Raw genomic sequence first — 21,166 nt, forward strand, 5'->3', positions numbered from 1 at the left:
TTCTTTTGCAACGTGCATTGAGCACCATCAAGATTGCCGGTCTTGCAAGCCTAGTAACGTGAGCTCATTATGTGCATGCCCTCTAAACATCGCCCTCAAAAGGGTCGTCTATTGAATATCCCCTACAGGTGCTTTTAGTTTCCTTTCGTGAGTCAGTCTTGCGAGTTCCGTATCTGGTATGCGGGACGAAAACATAATAAAACGTTTCAATCTGGAATAGAATGTTTGACAATCACGCATTTTTCGTGACCACCTTCCAGCGGCGTGGAGAGATGAAAACGATGTTTTAACGCATGCCAGAAGTAACTACATCCAAGATGGCTGCGTCCTTGTGGAAAGGTGCATACTCGTGGGCGACATTCTGTAACATTTTCAATAAGAGTAGGAGGGCGCGTCTATTCGCGACTCTTGCAAAACGAACGGCGCCTAGCGGAAAAACACTGAACTGGCCGGAACAAGTCCTTTCGCGATTTCTGCTAGTCTCTTGCGGCTTCCGTGGTTACATGTTGTCGGTGGTTTGTGCGATGAAGCAATTGTCCCGGTGACTTTGTCGTAACTGTAATATCAGCATGTTCCCAAGTTGCTCTGCACGCATCTTACGCAACCGCGTGACCCAGACATTCCGCGTTTTTCGACGTTCATCAGCACCATGGAAGGACATGTAGGCAGTCCTTTCGTCGCTTCCTCAAAGAAAGTCAGGCCTCTACTCGCTTATGCCAACACATCGCCGCAAGTTCGAAACGGGGAGGATAAAAAGCGGGGAAGGCCCTTTTGAGTTCAATGCTCGCTTGCTGATGCCCCAGCGTTGTGCGTTGAGCTGGCACATGGCAAGGCACGACCTGGATTAGACCGCCATATTTGCCCGATATGGGCCTACCCTATAGGTCGCTGGAGTCTCGTATAGCTTTAATCGGCGTTCAAGCACGCGCCCCTGTACCTTTGACTGTATAGCCATAGAAAGTTGTCCACGAGTATAGAGACTTTTTCAAAAGAGCGCGCCATCTAGCGGCTGCTGCGCCAGTTATCCGAGGTTGTAATCCTTTGAGCATGTACTCTGAACGCCTACTGAACACGAGTACAGCCTCAGCATTCGGTGTGGACTCGGGTAAAGTCACACATACCGTATAGGAAGCGATGCCTTTTCTACTGAATAGCGAACTTCAATGTTTCCTGGTGGGGTTTTGCAACCGGACTATTGTAGACGGCTATTCTTCTGATTCGCGTGGTGTTACGAGGGTAAACGTTTGTCCGACCAGGTTGATTCTTTTCAGAGAATGGACCTTTTTCAAAAGTCCGCGTCAACGCCTGTCTGCCACTGCTTATCGCATACTGAGAGCATGTATGGGACACGACTACTGCGTCAGTTCGGCGTGAACTCTGTTCGGCTCGTATTGAAAGCGAGCGCTGCGTCAGCGTTCGGCGATTACTCGGGATCCAATCACGCGCTTCGTGTCCAAGCAATGGCGATCGCCAATGTTGCTCGATACGCTTTTGAAAAATGTCTGTTGCTATCATAGAATTACGCATAGACGTTTGCGACCAGCCACGCTTCAAAAGCTAGTCTGCGGCGGCGTACAGAGGCCGTACTTGCCAACATGCACACGTTGTGCGATAAGCACGTCATAGTAGTACGCGCACTTACAGCAAGCCTTTCGCGTTTTTTCCTTGACGGGTTGTCAAGCCGTAACGCTCTCCTTCGAGGACTCTTGATAAGAAGAGGATTGGCGTTGTATTAAATCGATAGGAAGGGTGACTGAGTGCCTTTCATGACGGTGCTCTCTTCACTTATAATAATAATCCATTTCTTGAAACGTAACGCGTTACAAGCAACGGGCTCACTTATAACACATTACGTACAAATCCGAGAGAAGTTACATTGAAATATTACGCAGTTCAAGTCGTTTTTCCTTTCACAACACGGTAGTGCAATCTGTTATGCACCCCTACGGGAAGGTAATAAAAGAGGAGCCTCTGGTTCGGCCTTAGCAATGTATCGGCAGCCTCACGTCTCAACTGATAGTGCCATCAAACGCAGTTCTTCATTATTTTTCCACGTTCCATTCCTTCGTTTCTGGCGGTACTAAAGACAGCTATAACAAACCAAGCACGCATTATCGTTTATTCTCACTCATATCGGAGGCCATCATAGGATCACCGTCGGTGAGCATGCCTAGACCCTAGAGTGCGTGATTGGTTCGAACGAGAGGATCACCGTTTGAAGAAGCCTTTGTTGTATTTTTAATACTGATCACAAGTCAGACTACATTTAACCGCAGCTTATATATCTTTCTAAAGCTGCTGTTGTCTTGGGTAGATTTGCATTCACGCTTCCCTGTGCCACATTGCACGTTATCATGCGCGAACCACTGACCCCATTCTCTTTAACGCCGTTGTTACCGACACGCTCCGAATAAGTAAACCAGAGGCTTAGCCGGCTCGTTTATAAATATGATCATTGCGCCGCAACGGTTCTGTGTCGACGAGCAGCCTTATCGTTTCTCGTTGTCCGCCGCAGAGACAGTAAATTTGGGTTTTGACCTACTTAAGACGTGCTTCTTTTCGAACCTGCCCGCGCCGCCCTCACTTCCCTTAAGCCTGAGACGCGATCAAATAGTCTATCGCACTTGGGATGCGGCAAAATCACGCGATACGTATAAGTAGCACCGCCGCCACCGCCGAAAAAAGTGACCCGACCCATTCCGGTCGTCTTATGTGTTTCCAATGCAGTCCTGTCTGGTGTCCCTGTAGCCCAAATAATAAAAAAGAAATATAGAAGCGTCAAAAACAAAAACGTTGATACACACTACATAACAGACACCGCTCGACCTGATCTGAGGCATGGATGGCAGACTACGTCTTCTTGCCCAATGGGCCACCTATATTCGGCGCACCGCGGGCGACAGCAAAGCCCGGCCGAGCCATTCCGTGGCTTTGGCGAAACCTAAGCCAGCAGCATCATCTGAGACAGAACGTATATAGTGTATATGCCCTTTCGAGGTCACGGAGGACCGCGAGCCGTGTGCCGCCAAAGCAGGTGATTCGTATGCCGCAAAGGCCACCAGGACTGGACCGGGACCGTCGGAGGTCACGTGATCCGTCTCAGGCCCCCCCTGCACGCACAAACAGATACACACATACGGAGACATTCTCTCCGATTTGTCGATTCGGCTCTCCGGTGAGCTTATCCTCATCCCCAGAGTCAAGAGCGCCGTATATCTTTGGGTAGGCGGAGAGGTTTTGGACGGGCCACGCGTTTGGGAGCTGGAAGCCATGCTCGCTCGCCAATGTGGGGGGGATAACGAACGACTTCTCGTTCGGGTAACGAGGCAGGAATTGCTTATCCGATATATTCGGGTACGGCTGGAGGGTTCAGGCTGGTTTCAAGGTCGATCCCTGCGTTCTCGATGAAAGCATTTTTCTGCCTTTGCTTTGTTTCTAACAGGCATCCAAGAGTCGTCGTGTTTGGTTCCGTTTCTCCAGTACCGATTGCGGTCCAGAGTCGTGAACAAACCGTTCGAGTGTCTGACAACTCGCAATTAATACAAGATGTAACTTCTGTTCTCTCCTTTTTTTTTTTCTAGATGTAAATTTAAACCGATGAAACCCTAAAACTCCCGACGTTTATTGGTAGCTCTTTGGTCATGACTGACCGTCTTCATACACTTAGAACGGCTTCTTAAACTATGTGCGTGTTGGCTTATACTATACGTATAGGTTACAATTTGAAAGAGGCTCCGAACACGACGCATCGTAACCCAGGTACGTAGCGGCTCGGAAGTGTTTTGGCAGACCGGTCTACTTTATTTTCAGTCGGTTGTATATGCCAGGACTCTTACAAAAGGTGTTTCCGCCAGTTTCGTTTCGTGTCGAGGACAGTGCTATTGTTGGCCGCTGACTGCTGACCTTAAGACTCCATACGACAAAAGAGCATATTGGCACGGTCCCAGAAGTCAGGGTTTACGATCTTAGTCTTTCCATTGAGCTTAGTACAATACAATTATCCTTCCTGGTTGTGAACGCATAGGTAACGTTTCGCCGAAAGCCTACGCAATGCCTCAAACGCTCTTAGCAGTTTTTACGAAGGCTATGGGGGGGATCGGTGGTCGAGTGGTCTTAGCGGCGAGATGTTTCAGTGGCGCCCTCCTATGGTTTCCTCTCGTGACGTCATTACCTTGCGAACCACAAGTTCGGCGGTGTTTGTAATGAGCATGCTGGAAGCTTGAAATCATAGCACTCTCAAACCAACACTGCCAACACCGTCAAAATTTGAGTTCTTCCGTTCCTCTTATTTCCGTCCACGACCTACTCAATACTTACAACCGCCACATCTGGAAACACTCCAGCACGCACCTCCGGAGGGTCGAGTTTCAGCGGCGCCTCGTGGCGGGGCCTGGAACTCGGTATTTTTACTCGACTTTTTTCCGCGTTGCACCACGTTTTGTTGGCCTCTACGGCGTTAGCGGCGCGCGGGCGCAGCCATTACCATCTGGTGTTGGCTGCGCAAACTAAAACAAAAGAAAAAACTAATTAACGAATTGGGCTCCTTCAGTATTTTTTACATAGAGAAAAACATTTTACACCGTGAACGCGCTTGAAACCAGAAAACGCGATCAGCTGGAACGCACCCACGGATAGCAAAAGAATCCGATGAGATGGAGTGGTCGTAAGTATAGAGTTGGTCGTGTTTCCGTCGATGGGAAATCTTTTGCTGACGTCATACTCAGCATTCGGCCTATCGTGGAAGACCGATCACGGCGACGCTTTCGATCGCTCACGTCGCCAATACTCTGCGTCAACCATTCTGTGCTACACTGCCAAGGCTAGCGTATAGCTTCCACTGTACAGCACTCCCGCACTGCTGAAAAAACGCGCGGCTTTGTCTTTTGCGCCTCATTTGCATGCGCTCGCGCAACTAGCTTTGTCGGAGGTGGAGCACGTTGAAAGCAAAGCTAGCTTTGACAATGTAGCACAAAATAGTTGCCGCCGAATAAAGTCTTTCTGCACGCCCAACAACGCCGCAGAGGATGTGCGCGAACAGAGCAACCAGGTGGCACGAGCTGTCTCTTGAACATACATGGGTAAATTACTTTCAAACTGTAATTTAATTACAATTACTTTGCTTCAAAAGTAGTTTAACTAGAATTAAAATTACTACTACATGAAAAGTAATAGTAATTAATTACAATTACATATTACTTTTAAAAAGTAATGCAATTATTTTACAATTACTTATTTCTGAGAGCGACCCGACTTGGGCCATAAAACTTCAAAGGAGTTTTATAGAATGCAACGTGTTTGTTCATTCCTTGCCCCAGTGTTTGAGGAGGCTTGAGCATCGCTGCATAAATGCCACGTATTGTAATTTCCTTTTATGAATTTTGTTAAATTCATGATAGAACTTGACAGTTTGGGGTAATGAAGTACTACGTTCCTATATTTTTAATACATAATAATAAATTAGTTCATATGCTGGAAGATTCCATTAGTCATATATGAATATTTAAAAGTATTAATATGAAACATATATATACGCGCTAATACGACCGCATTCATATACAAACGTCATGGTATTGTAAATTATTTACATTAAGTTGAAATTATAACGGCTCAGAAATATATAAGAACCGAATCGGGGCTTCCGAATCTTTGGTGACAATATTCACAGGTGCGAGGTCAGTCTCCAAAATGATTATGCAAATAATATCCGAAGTAAAACAAACAGGAAAAAAACTTGAAAATAATACAAAGATAAAAATATGTGACAGTACTAAAAAAGAAACGTATAAAACAAAAAAAAAAATATATTGTAGACAATTAAAATTGCCAAGCTCGGCTGAAAGCTGAAGATAATTTTTTTTTTAAATATTTTTGCATCTTTACGCTATTGTTTTCTGCTCGTTCTGCAGACGGCGCCACGCGGCACCGTTGATGTAGACTCCAAAGAGGATTGCCTCTCAACCCGCAGTGTAAGCAACAAAACAACAAACAACGCAATACTATTTTTGTTATGCGTGTATGTGTGTGCTTGTCTATGTGTGCGAATGTGTCACCAAGCGATAGCTTGCTTGTGTGAGCGCTGGGGCTTTCAGGGACGTTCTGTCGGCTCCACAAAGTATTGCAAAAGTAATTGTAATTGTGCCTGAAATTTTACAATTACTGACGCTAGAATATAATTAAATTAAAATTACAATTCCTTTCAGCTGAAAGTAATTAATTACAATTACAAATTACCAAGAACAGTAATTTAAGTACAGTAATTCAATTACTGTAACTGAATGACTACTCAAGTATGCTCTTGAACTAGCGCCTGTCTCCTATGATCAACATTTATACACTCTAAGCCCGGTCCCACTTAGTAAGAGGGACATTTCTTCGATTTTTTCCCACTTAACTTTAAGAGGGGCGATAGACCTCTTAATATCACATGGAGATGCTCCCTCTTAATTAAGTGAGACACCACCCCTCTTAAAGTAAGCGAGGCGGCGTCTCCCTTAAATTTGAGGTCAGAGTCCCCTAGTAAGAGGGACAGTTTTTAGATATTTTCTTCCTTAAATTCGGAGGGACGGTGGCCCGCTTAAAATGCAGGGGTATAGTACCCCTTAAGTCGGGGTCACGCTGCTTATACTTCATACAAAATACATTCTGCAGACATGTTCCGAAACGAGTCGCCTCGACATCCGCGCTTCGTACGCCACGAGGTAACCAATCAAGAGGTTACTTTGTCACGTGGCATACAAAGCACGGATGTCGCGGTGACTCGCATTGGAACATGTCAGCAGAATGTATTTTGTATGATGTATAAGCAGCGTGACCCCGGCTTTAAGTTACCTCTGTTATTGTATCGTACAATTTCTGCTCCTTCGTGTTTTGAGTGTCAGCTGACATGCTGTACTGCACTTCTCGCACTTTCGCTGATATTGTTTAACCAAAGTTATTCTGTGCTGCCTAGCAGAATTGAAATTTGATCTGTATATCTTGTTTGATAAACGGAATCAATGTGTTAAAGAAAACAGTAACAATCTTTAAGAGTAAACACTGTTTTATTTGCCATGACACAAGAAAATATTTTGATATGTCTTTATCAAAATAATAATTCTATAACGATGTTCTGGTAGCTTTTACGAATAAAAAAGACTTAGAACGACGCCAGAAATCGGCGTTTCTTGGAAACTATCACACAAAAAATTTCGTGCTGCAAAGTGACTCATTTGCCTATCATAAACAATAACAATACAATCGTGCTGGAAAAAAAAACTTTTTTTAGCGGATAACACAAAAAGAAAAGTACATTCTAAAAAAAAGCCCGTGCGTCTACTTACCCGCACAACACTTGGAAACACCGCCAAAATTGAAGTTCTTCCATTCTTTCCATTTCCGTCGAAGAGAAATCATTTGGTGAAGTCAGAGTCAGCATTCGGCCAATCTTGAAGGCCGATCACAGCGACACTTTCGATCGCTCGCATCGCCCTAGCACACACCAGCTCGGAGCACGTGGAGCGAAAGCTCGCGCTGCAGAACCCAGGGATCCAGGGTTCGAGCCCCACCCCTGCCCGTTTCGATCTGGATGAGAATCGTACCGGCGTGCGGTCGTGTATCACTACTGCGTGGTGCACGTTAAAAACGCCAAGTTAGCGGTTATACTGCACTGGCTAAATTTCTCATCTACAGCTGGGAGACAAGTCGCCCGTTGATCGTATTTTTTACGAAGGCAACGGTTTAACGCAAATTATAATGCAGATTGCTGCTCACCTTCGGGCGACAGTATAATTCCCCACAAGAAAACACTTTTATCATTTCTTAAATGTTTTGGTTTCTCTTTCTTTCTTTGTGTGTCTCTCTCTCTGTGTTTATTTTTCTTCATTTTAATATTCTCTTTGGCGTTTGTGTGTTTGTGTGTGTATACCCGTTTGATAAGTTTTCGTGTCTAAATCCTATTCTAGTGGATATTATAACCTTTCCAGCGTTTAATAACAGAAAGAAAAATGGTGAGTCAGTGGGATGGGGAAGCATATATATGCGGCGTCTGGTATTTCTCAAAAGAGAACTATTGCGCATGCCCAGAACGCATTCTGCAGATTAGTCTTCACCTAATCCGAAAAGTGCCGCGTACTCAGCAACAACATCACTCTCAAGAAAAAAGGGTGTCAAAAGGTGTATTCTTACACCCTTTGTCCCATATAATACACCCTCGAATTTCAATTTGACGTACAGTGCCCTACAGTCGAACAGAGGGCCCGAAATTTTACAAGGGGCTTGATGGCCGTGTGGTACAACATTTTAAATAGCTAAAGTACGTATCAAAGTCCACATAAAGAAAACACCGAGTTTTTACTGTAGGGCCAAGAAAACCCCGATTATTTTTTCGTGTTCAGTAAAACGTACGTTAGCTATTTTAATAAGTTGTACCACACGGCTATCAAGCCCCTCGTAAAATTTCGAGCCGTCTGTTCGACTGTAGGGCGCTGTATGTCGAATTGAGGTTTGGGGGTATATTATATAGGACAAAGGGTGTAAAATACACCTTTCGACACCCTTTTTTCTTGAGAGTGATTGTTTAGCACGAACAAAGGATCCCCGGCTATTTCTATTTTTGTTTTCCACATTATCCAAAGTCTGTTAACAAAACTGCTTGTCCAGTATGGGAAGAGCCCATATAGGGCACTAACCTACGCAGTAAAACCTTGGTGCCCGCCAATCCCGTTTCGACTAAAAATTCGAAAAATCGCCGCAGTCGTGTTCGCGCCAACATTGTCGCTCAGTTGCGAACAGCTCGCGAACTAAAGCTGTTCGCAACCGCATTTAACACTCTCCTCCGTTGAACTTGACGAGCATCATCACTTCCCGAGGTGGCAGCATTCGCCGACTGTTGGCTCAGCGAGTCGCAGACAGCTCCAGCTGTCCGGAAAACGGATTAAGTCTTTGTCCGGCGCGAGTCCGTATTTGCGAAAGCAAGCCGGTTTCTCTCCGAAGAACGACGCGGCGAGCCACCCTTCTTGACGATGGAGCAGATTGGCGTTTGATGAAGTGACTCCGCCATGACGGCGAATTCGTCTTGCTTATTAATCTCTTTTCCCGATCGAGACAAAAGGGGACCCCGTCCACGTCCTCGAGTGAGACAACGACCGACATCACCGGCGCGTCGTCTTTCGCAAGGGTCGCAGCAGCGCGGTCGGTCGGAGAGACGAGCCCAATTTGAAGAGAACGGTCGGCCATCCCCCGGCATTGCGTCCTCTCGTCCTCGTTCTAATTGCGTTACGCTCGCTCTTCTCTGGTATCACGCGAGCGAGCGTTTCGGTGACAAAACGCTCCTGCATCATCTGGCCGCCAGCCATTCATAGTCCGGCTTCAAGCAAAACCCCTAGAACACAAGGCCTGTACGTTTTGCCCTGAAACGTCATTAATGTAAGAAATTCTTTAACAAATAAGAAAAGAAAGAAGAAAAAAAAAAAGCAGACGGTTTCTGAGCAGACGCACGTACACGTCCGGGTGCTTCCGTAGCGTCCAATTACGCTCGAGTTCGGAATTAGTCCTAATGGGTGGAGGCCGCCTTTTGTTCAGTAAGCCTAGACCTATAAGTGCGAGCGCGTGGCGAGAAGACGTCGCGATTATTTACAAAGTGTTCCCCATCTTTCGTCGCACCAGAACGCTCGCGGACAATGTCGGCAGCAGGGCGACGTTGCGACTTGCTCGGAAAGCGTCCATGGTGCACGTTCGTGACTGGTGTCAGGCTCGCATTTGCATATGCTCCGCTGGCACCAGGTCTCTTCTTCTGTGGCCGACACGCAGGACATAAAACAAGCGTGCCATTGTCATCGTGCCGCACCGGTATTGTTTCTCTTCGGGTATGGAAAGTTCCACGTGTGTCGAGTGGTTCGCGCTAGACGAGTATATATGTCGGCGTGACTTTGACACCCGGACTTGCTGTTGGAGCACGTCGGTCGTGCAGCAGGCCTCACCCGGCAGAGTTGACTCGCAATTCTTTCTACCGTTCCGTTTGTATATTTATAAAGTGATACTGTAAACTACGGCGCCTCGAAGCTCGTGCTTGTGACGAGACGACGTATCTGTTCGTTGTAGCCAGAGAACATTCATTGAAATTCCATAATTGTAAGTTCAAACTTCATCAGCTTGATATAATTAGCCTTAAGGTGGGTACCCTTCTAAATATATGAAATATATTAATAAAAGTGGCAAATATGAAAATGGGAAAGACATGAGAACAGTTAAGCCGGGGGTCACACTTCTTATACGCGATATATACAAGGCAGTCTGCATATAGATTCAAACGCGCATCACCGCGAGATCCGTGCTTCGAATGCCGCGTGGCAATGAATCCAAGGAAGAAACTTGGCACGCGGCATTCGAACTACGGATATTGAGGTGACTCGTGTTTGCAGACAGTCGTTTGTATGATGTATGAACAGCGTGACCCCGGTCTTACAGAGCGTACATAAGAAAATACGCACGTGTGCGCTCACCCAGAAAGATGACCACGAGGCGCTTTTTACTGCGCTTTTGGTTAACGTGCCAAAAAGCTGGCTAACCAAAAGCGCAATAAAAAGTGTCTAGCATTTGTCAGCAGCACGTGAACCTTCTCTGTGACTATGCTCACATTCTAGTAGAATCACCTGGTTTACATCTTCTATTCGTTCACTACACGGACAGTGAGGAGATGGCACTCGGGGTGTGCGGTTTTTACATTGATTTGAAGTTTATGAATCACTGTTTATGTGAGCTTGTATTGCAGAACCGCAGTATTTACAATGATAAGAGGTTCGTCGACTGCCCGCGGTTTACTTATTTTAAGATTTATTTTCTATTTTTTTTTTCTCTCTTTAAAGTTCGGATAGGCTATGACGAGGAAATGAACAGCAAGAATGGAATCCTGGTTTAGTAGGTTTGCTACTAGAGTGCTTGTGTGGTTGGTGTTTGTTGTTTACTACGTTTCTCATGGCGTACTTACGGTACCATTTTTTCTCTTTATTTGTCGTTGCAGGCAACGCTTTCTCCAAGCTTCTGTGGAGCCAGTACGAAGACTACCAGGCGGCCCTGCAGCGCAGCGTGCTACCGTACGTTTTAATATCTTACATCGCACGAGACATTCACCGTTATCGAACCTGTCGTTGCTGTTAAGCTGAATACACCGTTCATATACGCTTTCATTTTTCACCCTAACACTGCCGAAATTTCTCGCAAAACATGGCAAATATTTGTATTACTTGGGATTGAAATAGTATGCCAAAATATTCGGTTAGATAACACGCGTCTATTTTGACGTATCACACTTCCCTATCTCGCAGAGATGTTCATCTGTATTCTACGTAATGTGCCTAATTTGATCTGTAAGGGGGACCTGGGCCAAACCTGTCCACATACAAGGTCATTTTAGCGAACACTTTGGAAAATCTTTAAAAATGGCGTGTTTGAGAGAGAGAGAGAGAAAGAGAAAAAAAAACTACTTTTCGGGAACAAATAGCCAGATACGGCTGGCGTCAGAGATTGCAAAAACAAACATGCTAATCATCAAAATAATTACCTAGAATTCACTCATTAACTGTTTTCTTTGTAAGAATTTGTGCAAATAAAGATATCGTTTAATTTAGAAAATTGATGAGCACCATCAAAATTTCCTAGATCGGCCAATTTTAAGACGACTAAAAGCAGCTGGGAAATGCGGGGGTACGCTAAAGGTATCATTCGCGCAGCGGGCGCCAGGCCGGTAATGCCAAAACTCGAATGATAGGAATATTAACTTTAGGTCATTATTTGTGCGCCAACTTTCGGTAATTATTTTGCTAATTAGTATGTATTTTGCAGTCTTTAACGTCCGCCGTGGCTGACATATTTGTTCCCGAAAAAAGTTAATTTGTTTCTCAGCCATTTGAGTCCTGAAAATGTGTGAGTCTTCGCATGAACACACAGTATAATCGCACCGACGCATGCCTGGCTCATTTTTCACTCTAAATGAGAGTGGAAAAAAATTATTATTTTTACTGCGGAGCTTTTTAGGGGTAGTTTCCCCACTATCGTGTCTGTCAGGAAACAAATGATGACACAAAACTCTGGACAGCTACCGCCTTCTATTAGCGACGGCAGAAACCAGACAACCGGCTTGCCGGTTGTCTCTTTGCCGCCGTCGCTTATAGATGGCGGCAACCTTTAGAGCTTTTTCGCTCTGGCTTGCCAACTCGCGGCCGGCCCTTACTTCATTCATTCCCACCATAGTACAGCTTCGCAGGTCTCCCTTCTTCACCGGAGTGGAAAGGCTGAAATTGTTTGTTTTTTTTCTAATAAAATCATGTAAATCAAATTTATTTGATTTAAATATGGTTAATTTTATTTGAATCAAATTTATTTGATTTAAATAAAATAGGGGTTTTTAGTCACTGAGTGTTTTTTTTTTTTAAACATGACAGATTGATTGATCAATCCATCAGATCTCTGAAAGCAATGTGGAAGAAAGAATTACTGTAAACGTAAAGCACAGTTTAATCAACACATATTTATTGAGTAAATTCTGCCTTGTAGAAAAAAGACAGCTTAAAATTTTTAAGTGTGTGAACAGTCTTTATTTGCTATTTCTATCGTGTTCTGTTTTTTCTTGCAATAGTACATTACTTTTCTAGTCTTGCCATAGGATGGTATGTAACTCACGAACGAAGTGAATGGTAGAAAGAAGGCGCAACGTTCCGATTTGCTCAGAAGACCACTGCTTCGTGCTTGTGTTCAGCCTGGTATTAGTCTTTCTTGCTTGGTGATCCATTGTTCTAAATACAAAACGAATGCACGCAGAGAACATAAATTGATATACGACCAAAAATATTTAAAAAATATTTCCGGGATAATTTTTACAGGAAAGGTTTTATTTAAATCCTCTTAGGAAAGCCGGTTTTATTTAAATCGCGATTTAAATCACAATTCAAATCGTCTTGATTTATATTCTCTGCCCTGCTCTGAATGTAAATATCAATTAGGGTGGAGAAACACGTGGGTTATTGCTCGCAGTGAGTTTTTTTACTGACGCAGTAATTTATGACTAACTGTGCTCTAACGCGCCATCTAAACAGCCCTTCACGCTCATGATCGTATTGCTATCCTGCTTTTTTTATATATTCAACTTCTTTTTAATTATTGTTTTCCGTTAGTGCACCGCTCTTTGGTATCCTGTGACGGTGCGTTAATGTGTGTCCGTTAACTTGGCTGTTTATTGTAACACTGCATGGTTCTTATTGCTTGCTTATGTTTTGTCTTCTAGTTAAAACTGAAATCAACTTAAGAAAAAAATTGAGCAGCAAATCGGTCAGCTGATTCCAAGTGGGATAAAAGACGTTCTGAGGACGACTTCCTCCTGATTTGTAGATGGACGCCGTTCAGCGTATGCATAATCCAAATGAACTTCTGGGTTTGCTTGCTAGAAACAGCGTCTCAGCTGAGACCGGGTGAAAAAAAAAAAAATAGGAATGCCAAAGCCAGCGCACGAGCTGAGCGGGACTCAAACCGCGCCTCAATGCGTTCACCCGTCACAGCCTTTGCAGAGCTTTCTTACACCCGGTCTCAGCTGAGACGCTTTTCTAGCAAGCCGGCCCAGCTTTCATTATCCGTGATTTCCTTTATACATACTCTACCCAACCTCTATGTTTTAATAAGGACGTTCCCTATTTCTTTTCCTTTCACTCACTTACCCAAGTTTCTTTCTTTCTTTCTTTATTTCTTTCTTTCCGGATTGACCGGGAGGTGGACAGAGACTAAAGGCGTGATGCCTGACGAGGTCTCTGTCCCCTTTACAGTTCTAACACAGCAGTGCGGGGTACATAGATTTTTGAACACGAAAATTAGAGAAAAGAACCTATAAAATTCTATACAACTCAGAAACAATAAAAAACAGGATCGATCAAATATCCCACGATAATTTTTTTCAGCAAAGAAGGATAAAAACAAATTGGTCAGAAACATGTTTTAACAATTCAAAAGTGAACTATGGACATGATTTAATAAGTACACAGTACACATATATCAGAACACAATGTCACTGCCCACCAGAAGTGTCTTTAGTCTTTTTTTGAATTGGAGTATATTGCAGTTAAAATCTATTAGATCTTCCGTATTATTCAAGATTTTGGCGACTTGGAAGCATGTCGTTTGTTTTCCGTAATTGGTACGTATTTTTGGAGGTCGTCTGATTCTATGTCTAAGGGTGTGATACGCTGTGTTTTCTGGCGGAATTGCGAAGAGTTTTTTTGTGTGTATTATCTGTAACAATTTAAAATAATAAATTTGATTCACTTTAAGTAGACCATATTTGCTGAACAGCGGTTCAGTTGGGAGATCTTGAGGCTTACCTTTATAATTTTCAAATAGTCGCAGAATTTTTTTTTGTAAGATGATCAACCTATTATAATTGGTTGCCGATGTCGTGCCCCAGACTAAAATGCAATAACACAGTTTGGAGTAAAATAAAGCGTAATATATATTCTTTTTTAGCCACAAAGGTATGAGATTTCTTATTTTATAAATACATCCGATGGCTCGGGATAGCTCAGAGCTCAGTTTATTTATGTGCGTGTTCCAACTTAACTCCCGATTGAACCACACACCAAGAAATTTTTGTTCTGTAACCTCCTCTATAATTTCCTTTTCAAAATATATTGTCACCTTAGTGTTGTCGCACCTATTAACGGGAGTGAAAATTATATATTTTGTTTTTTTTTTACGTTTAGTTGTAATTTATTATTTTGAAGCCACACTGATAGATTGTCTAGATAATTATTTGTCATAGATTCTAAGGCCGCTTTAGAGGTTGAAGCAAAAAATGCGTTAGTGTCGTCTGCGTACATGACCAGCTCAGGGGACCCCAGAATATTTGTGATATCATTCACATAAAGAAGAAATAAGAGCGGGCCTAAAATAGACCCTTGCGGAACACCGTACTTTATTTTGAGTGAATTAGAATAATTGTTGTTAATATAAACATACTGCATGCGATTTTGGAGGTAGTCTTTTATTAAAGTCAAAGCAACCCCACGTATGCCGTACCTTTGAAGCTTAATTAGTAATATGTCATGTTGGATCGTATCGAAGGCCTTTCTAAAATCTAGGAATAAGCCTAAGGTGTATAATCTATTTTCAATATTGCTTATAATTTTATCCTTTACTTCTACAAGTGCCTGCTCTGCAGATTTAGATTTTTGAAAGCCGTATTGACATTTGTTTAATACATTGTGCCTGGAAAAAAATTGTCTAATCTAGAATTTATGACCCCTTCAAATATTTTTGAAAAAATTGGCAAAACCGAGATCGGTCTATAATTCTGTAGAAGGTGTTCCCCGCCACCCTTATAGATTGGAGTAACTCTTGCAATTTTTAGTTCGTTAGGAAATATTCCAGTTTCTAGAGTAAGATTGATTACATGTGACAAGATATAAGATATTTTTTGGGAGACATATTTGACAGGCCTTGGCTTGAAGTCGTCTACGCCAGCTGCGGCGTTATTTTTAATTTTACTTATAAGCCCTTCTACTTCATATGGCGTAGTTAGAAATAGCATTATCGTGCTTGATAAGGAAGTCATTGCGTCTGTGATACAGCATTGCGAAGTGTCTTCGTGTTCTGGTGGTGAACCAACGTCAACAAAATGCATATTCATTAGATTTGCCATTTGCTGTCCACTCACGTTCCTGCCGTCGATAGTGACACTTTGCGTTCCCTGCACACGTTTTTTCCTATCAGTAATTTCGTTCACAGTATCCCATATCTTTCTTGGGTCATTGTATACCCTTGAAAATATATTTTGATAATATTCGGATTTGGCCTTTTTAAGGTCGGAGTTCAATTTATTTCCTGTTTTTATAAATTCGATGAGAAGATTTTGGTGCCTATATTTAATAAAATTATGGTACATCCTATCTTTTATCTTAATACGCCTGTATAAGTCATTTGTAATCCAAGGTTTTCGTACATGTTTTTGACGATTATTTACTTGAATAAGCGGAAAAGCGACGTCATAACAAAGCTTAAATTTGATAGAAAAAATTGCATACGCAAGGTTGGGGTCACGTTCCAAAAGGACGTTCTCCCAGTTTGTTTGCTCGAGCAGGACAAAAAAAAAAATTGCAGTGATTCTTCATTTATGCATCGGTAAGAGTAAGTATCGCGTTTCGGTGTATTTTTGCCACGATAGAAGGATGTCAGACAGAAAACTGGCATGTGGTCGCTTATATCTTGTGTAAATATGCCAGATGTGGCTTCCCTAGCGTTGAGATTAGTTATACATATATCTATTGAACTACAAGTTTCTAAAGTCACTCGGGTGGGCAGTGTCACAGCGTTAGTACATCCCCAAGCAGATAAGAGATTATTCATCTCTATTACGTAACTATTACATTTTAGTAGGTCGATGTTTGTATCACCCATAACTAAAAATGGTTTGGAGGTCGATCCAAGAAAAGATATAAGTCTTCCAAAAAAATTAAAAAATCTTCCTTATTACCAGTGGGGGGTCTACAAATAACAGCAATAATAACAGTTTTGGCATCTAAAACAAGGCACTCAACATCAGCTGTGATCACAGAGAAATTTTCAACAACATACCAAAAAATATTTTGTTTTAAATAGATGGCAACACCTCCTCCTCTTTTATTTTCTCTGCCTAAGCTGGCACATTTATAACCATTAAAGTAAGGTGGTTCAGCATTTTCGGGAATCCAGGTCTCAGAAAAAAGTAGTGCGTCAAAGCGCATGCTCAAAGATTCAAAAAAAATTTCCAGGTCGTCACGTTTGTTATTGATACTCCTGGTGTTAACGTGGATTGCAGAAAAACTACTCTCAAAGTTGCGGAACGTGAGATTAAATGATGAGTCGTCAAAATATCTACATTCTATCGGATATGTTTCATCCATTAAAAATATAAATTGTAGTTGAAATAAGATTTAGGGAATAACCGAGATTACCCCGTCATTTTTTCTACGTCGTCGGGGTCAGCAATTCTGATAGTAGGTGAGGTTTCATTTTTTCGTGCGTATACCCTTCCTCCGGATGACCAAACAAATTTCCATCCTACGACACGTTTTCGAGCGATCGCTGCTCCCAGAATTTGTTTGCTTTGTCGAGTCAGGTGCTCATTCACATACACGGGGGCTGCCGCACCAGCAGCTCCAAGATCTGAAGTCGTCATGCGCTTCTTTTTACATTTTTGCAACAAAGAGTTTCTCTTGCTTCGTTGTACAAGGCGTGCGATAATGTTTTTTTCTGTGGGTTTTTGTGTGGGCACCCTGTGACAGATGTCAATGTCCGCGTCGGTTATAGGCTCGCCTAGAATCTCTGCAATCTGTTTTACAATCATGACAGGATCGCCTACTTCTGGCGCTCCTTTGATTTCAAGGTTATTTGCCCTTTGGTATTGTTCTATTTCTTCCAACCTGCTAGTTAGTTTGCGGTTCTCAGTTTCTAATTTTTTGTTGTTTTTTGTCAGTGTTTGTACTTCCCTCCGTAGTTCCTTAATGTCGTCAGCGACTTTTTTCATGTCATCGCATGAATTGCTGCAGTAATTTACGCTTTCCTTTAGTCCCCTTAGTTCGGTTCTTATTTCTCGTCGTAAGTCTTCAAGAGCTTTGGTGAAATCTTTTGCATCTTTAGTCATCTTGAGATGTGGAAACACAAACCGAACGGTTGAAACAGTCAACACACTTCACAAAATTCGCTGTGTTCGGCAGCAGTGCAATCAGACAAAAAAGGTTTTGTAGAAAAACTTTGTAACAGACTTTCATCGAATTCTCACCTGCAAACGGAGGTAGTTGTTGTTAGACGTGTGTTAGTCCTGCACCGCTGCCGAACTGATGGAAAATCGGCCGGCTCTGTATGTTTTGAGGCTTGTTGGTGTCGTTCGTGGCGCTGCAGTCTCCGATCTTGATGGCAGCACGTGGCGGTGAAATGCGGAGTCAGCAGGAGATGACTGGAAACTGGCGCAGCACTTGATTTCGATGGCCCAGAAATTCTGCAAACGGAGGTAGTTGTTGTTAGACGTGTGTTAGTCCTGCACCGCTGCCGAACTGATGGAAAATCGGCCGGCTTTGTATGTTTTGAGGCTTGTTGGTGTCGTTCGTGGCGCTGCAGTCTCCGATCTTGATGGCAGCACGTGGCGGTGAAATGCGGAGTCAGCAGGAGATGACTGGAAACTGGCGCAGCACTTGATTTCGATGGCCCAGAAATTCTGCAAACGGAGGTAGTTGTTGTTAGACGTGTGTTAGTCCTGCACCGCTGCCGAACTGAATGTCCACACCAAAGGCGACGGCAGGACATCGTCGTTGGGCAAGCTGCTGCGATAGAATGAGTAGTCGTGCAAGCACACTCTAAAAAAAAATGTCTGAGCGTCTACTTTCACGCACAACACTCTGAGAGCCAATCAGCGCAACTAACGGAGGCAACGATGCGGAAACATATGTTTAGACCAAAAAACGCAGTATGAGTTGTGACATTAATTAATGCAAGCGGGACGTTTGGCATTGCTTAATGTCACAACTCAGACTGCGTTTTTTGGTCTAAACATATGTTTCGGCATTGTCGTTCGCCGAGCTGCCGCCGTAAGTTGCGCTGATTGGCTCTCCGAGTGTTGTGCGTGGAAATAGACGTACAGGCTTTTTTTAGAGTGTAAATCACTTTCTAAGGCCGTACTTCAGCCATCGTGACTTCACAACACTATAATCCACAGATGAAGTACAATAAAGTCAAATAATTCGATGGATGTAGGCTAATGAAAGTGGTTTGCGCTCGCAACTTTAGCGTAGTCAACACGGCTTCACGCGTGTACGCGCAAAAAAATATACTAAACCAAAAGCGATCGGCGCCAGGTGCAAATCCATGATTGAAGATTCCCTCTGTTTGATTGCAGAGTGCTGAGGGAGAAAGAGGCTCACGATGCCCAGTTCGTGACGTTGTGCAAGATGAGCAAGGGCGCGGTCAAGTACACGCTCCACGACTTCCTGCATCAACCGGTGAGTCAGAACTCCATGTATGCATGCCTTTTTCCAGCTCGTGGGCATGGAGTCGAACACGACCTGCAGTTACGACGTCCGCGTGCCGCTGAAACATTACGTGACCGATCTTGCATTCTGGTTCCCTGGTACAGGTGCATTCGGGAGTTCATCGACACGCGCTGTCTTTGCAGCAGTGAAGTTCGAACGTGGAAGAAACTGCTGTCTATATTATTCGCTTACCCCGTACACGCGTTTCCTCTCAACTATTTAATTCTCGCCAGTTCCAATAGACCAATCTCACTCGCCATTTTGGCTACACCACGGCTGCCGCAATCCATCGAAGGAACTCTAGTATTACTGTACGTGCGACAAGCTCGCTGGAGCTCTGCGCGTGCAGTGTACTAGACGGGCATGCTCGTGCACTGCCATTTGCCTCCTCTGAACTAAACTTATGGCGGCATCACGCATGGGCCGAACGCCTAGTGAGATTGATCCATTGGGAACCCTAGTCAAAAACATAATTTTCGTTAAGACGCGTACACACACGTTCAGTTCATTCCTCACGCGCACGAGGTCGTCCGCTGAGCGCGCCATCTCTCCATGGACGCCGGAAACACGACAAGCGTCTCCTTCGCGGCTATACCGCTACCCGGCAAGAGATGGCGCAGCCGAGCTACAAGTATCTCAGAGGATGCAGAACCAGCCTGACTTCACGCGAGGAAGTGGGAGGAAGTTGCTCGACGGGAGAGGAGAGAAGGGAGGCGCCGAGGAAGACCACCTTCTTTCTTCGGCCCGTGAGGCGTGGTGGACCTGGAGCGCAGCGAGGGCCTAATTTTGTTTCGGAGATTTAATGTGGGCGCTCCCCGCCCCTGCTCATCTTCCGCTTCTCGCCGTCGCGGAGGAAGGCGAAATTTGATACCGGTCGGGAAAGTTTCTTTTCTTTTTTTTTTTCGTTTTGCGGGCATGGGAGTAAAATGTATTGCATTCCTTGCGTGCAAAAGCGGGGAAATCAATTAATTGGGCCCTACGTCGGACGTTCTTTTCAGTTTCTTTCGGTGGTTATTTAGCCGCCAGCCACATGTTTTTTTTTTTTTTTCTAAGGTCCAAGTTGATATTTACTATCGGCTGTATCGAAGAGAGGGTGTTCGGTTAACTGTACCTTGTTTTTCTTCCTGCGCTCGAACGAGTATGTGAACGGATTGTTTATTTCATCAATATCAGACTTTCCCGTAGGCACGCTTGGTATAACTTTTAAATTAATAATAGTCACACTATACGCAGAAGCAGCGCGGCATCATAACACTAATCTATTGAGTAGCACTCGGCGGCCATTATTTTGTGCTACGTTGTCAACGCTAGCGCAGCTTTCACAGTGCAGCAACCTCGCGCCGCTGCGAGGGCACCCGGCTTCACCTTGTGTCATTCGCGCTAGCTCACCTGCAAAGGAGAGGAGTTGGAGCGCTGCAGAAGCTGCGCTATCCTTAACACTGTAGCACAAAAGAATTGACGCAAAGTATATCAACCCGCTGCTGTTTTTAATCTCAGCGGGAACTAGATACTTCGATAACCCCAATGTTGACGCGACGATTATCGCACGAATCGTCGATCGCGCCTGTGTTTAAACAGCTTCCTCTCGACGAGCTCCATGTGACCAGTTCGCTCTAACTTCTCCGAATGAACCGAGGGACGCTTTGTTTTGCCGCATAATATTCTATCCGCCCACGTCGCACCGCCTGACCTCGTGCACGAGGCTTCCTGCCCTTCCACTCTCCTTCCTCCGGGACGAGACTCTCATCAAGGATTCTGCAATGCCAGATAGATACCCAACCGGAAAATCTCTGCCCACAAAACAAAACAAAAAAACGTGTGGCCCGCCGAAGAAACGACCGCGGTATCCGGTGGACGGGGCGAGCGAACCCTCCTTTCTTCCCGCCTTCGCGCTCGTGCAATCGCGAGCCAAATTTGCGTGGCGCGCGAGCAATTTAGCCACGGCTGGCCGTAGCTTGATGGATGCTCGTCCAGGCGCCCGGGCGTCTCTTGACCAAGCCGCTCGCGCAGCATCGCGGGCTCCTCTTCGGCGACGCCGGGGGCTCCGGCTGCCGCCGCGGCGGACGGACAAGAAGGTCGGTCAAGGACGGGGGTCTTCCTCCTGCCGTGCACTTCGGCGCGGAGGCACGCCGCCGCCGGGTCGACGACCA

At 44.3% G+C, this 21,166-nt stretch overlaps 1 protein-coding gene across 1 annotated transcript in view; it reads left to right on the forward strand.

The window, feature by feature from the left end:
* The window catches only part of LOC8031543, a 431,410-nt gene that overhangs the window by 101,157 nt on the left and 309,087 nt on the right, over positions 1 to 21,166 (forward strand). The window contains exons 5-6 of the mRNA XM_042291803.1: positions 10,997 to 11,069; positions 18,884 to 18,986. Of these exons, the coding sequence (XP_042147737.1) occupies positions 10,997 to 11,069; positions 18,884 to 18,986 (176 nt within the window). The remainder of the gene's footprint in view (positions 1 to 10,996; positions 11,070 to 18,883; positions 18,987 to 21,166) is intronic.

The sequence above is a fragment of the Ixodes scapularis genome, unplaced genomic scaffold, assembly GCF_016920785.2.
Source record: "Ixodes scapularis isolate PalLabHiFi unplaced genomic scaffold, ASM1692078v2 PGA_scaffold2__306_contigs__length_199485367, whole genome shotgun sequence".
Taxonomy (NCBI): Eukaryota; Metazoa; Arthropoda; class Arachnida; order Ixodida; family Ixodidae; genus Ixodes; species Ixodes scapularis.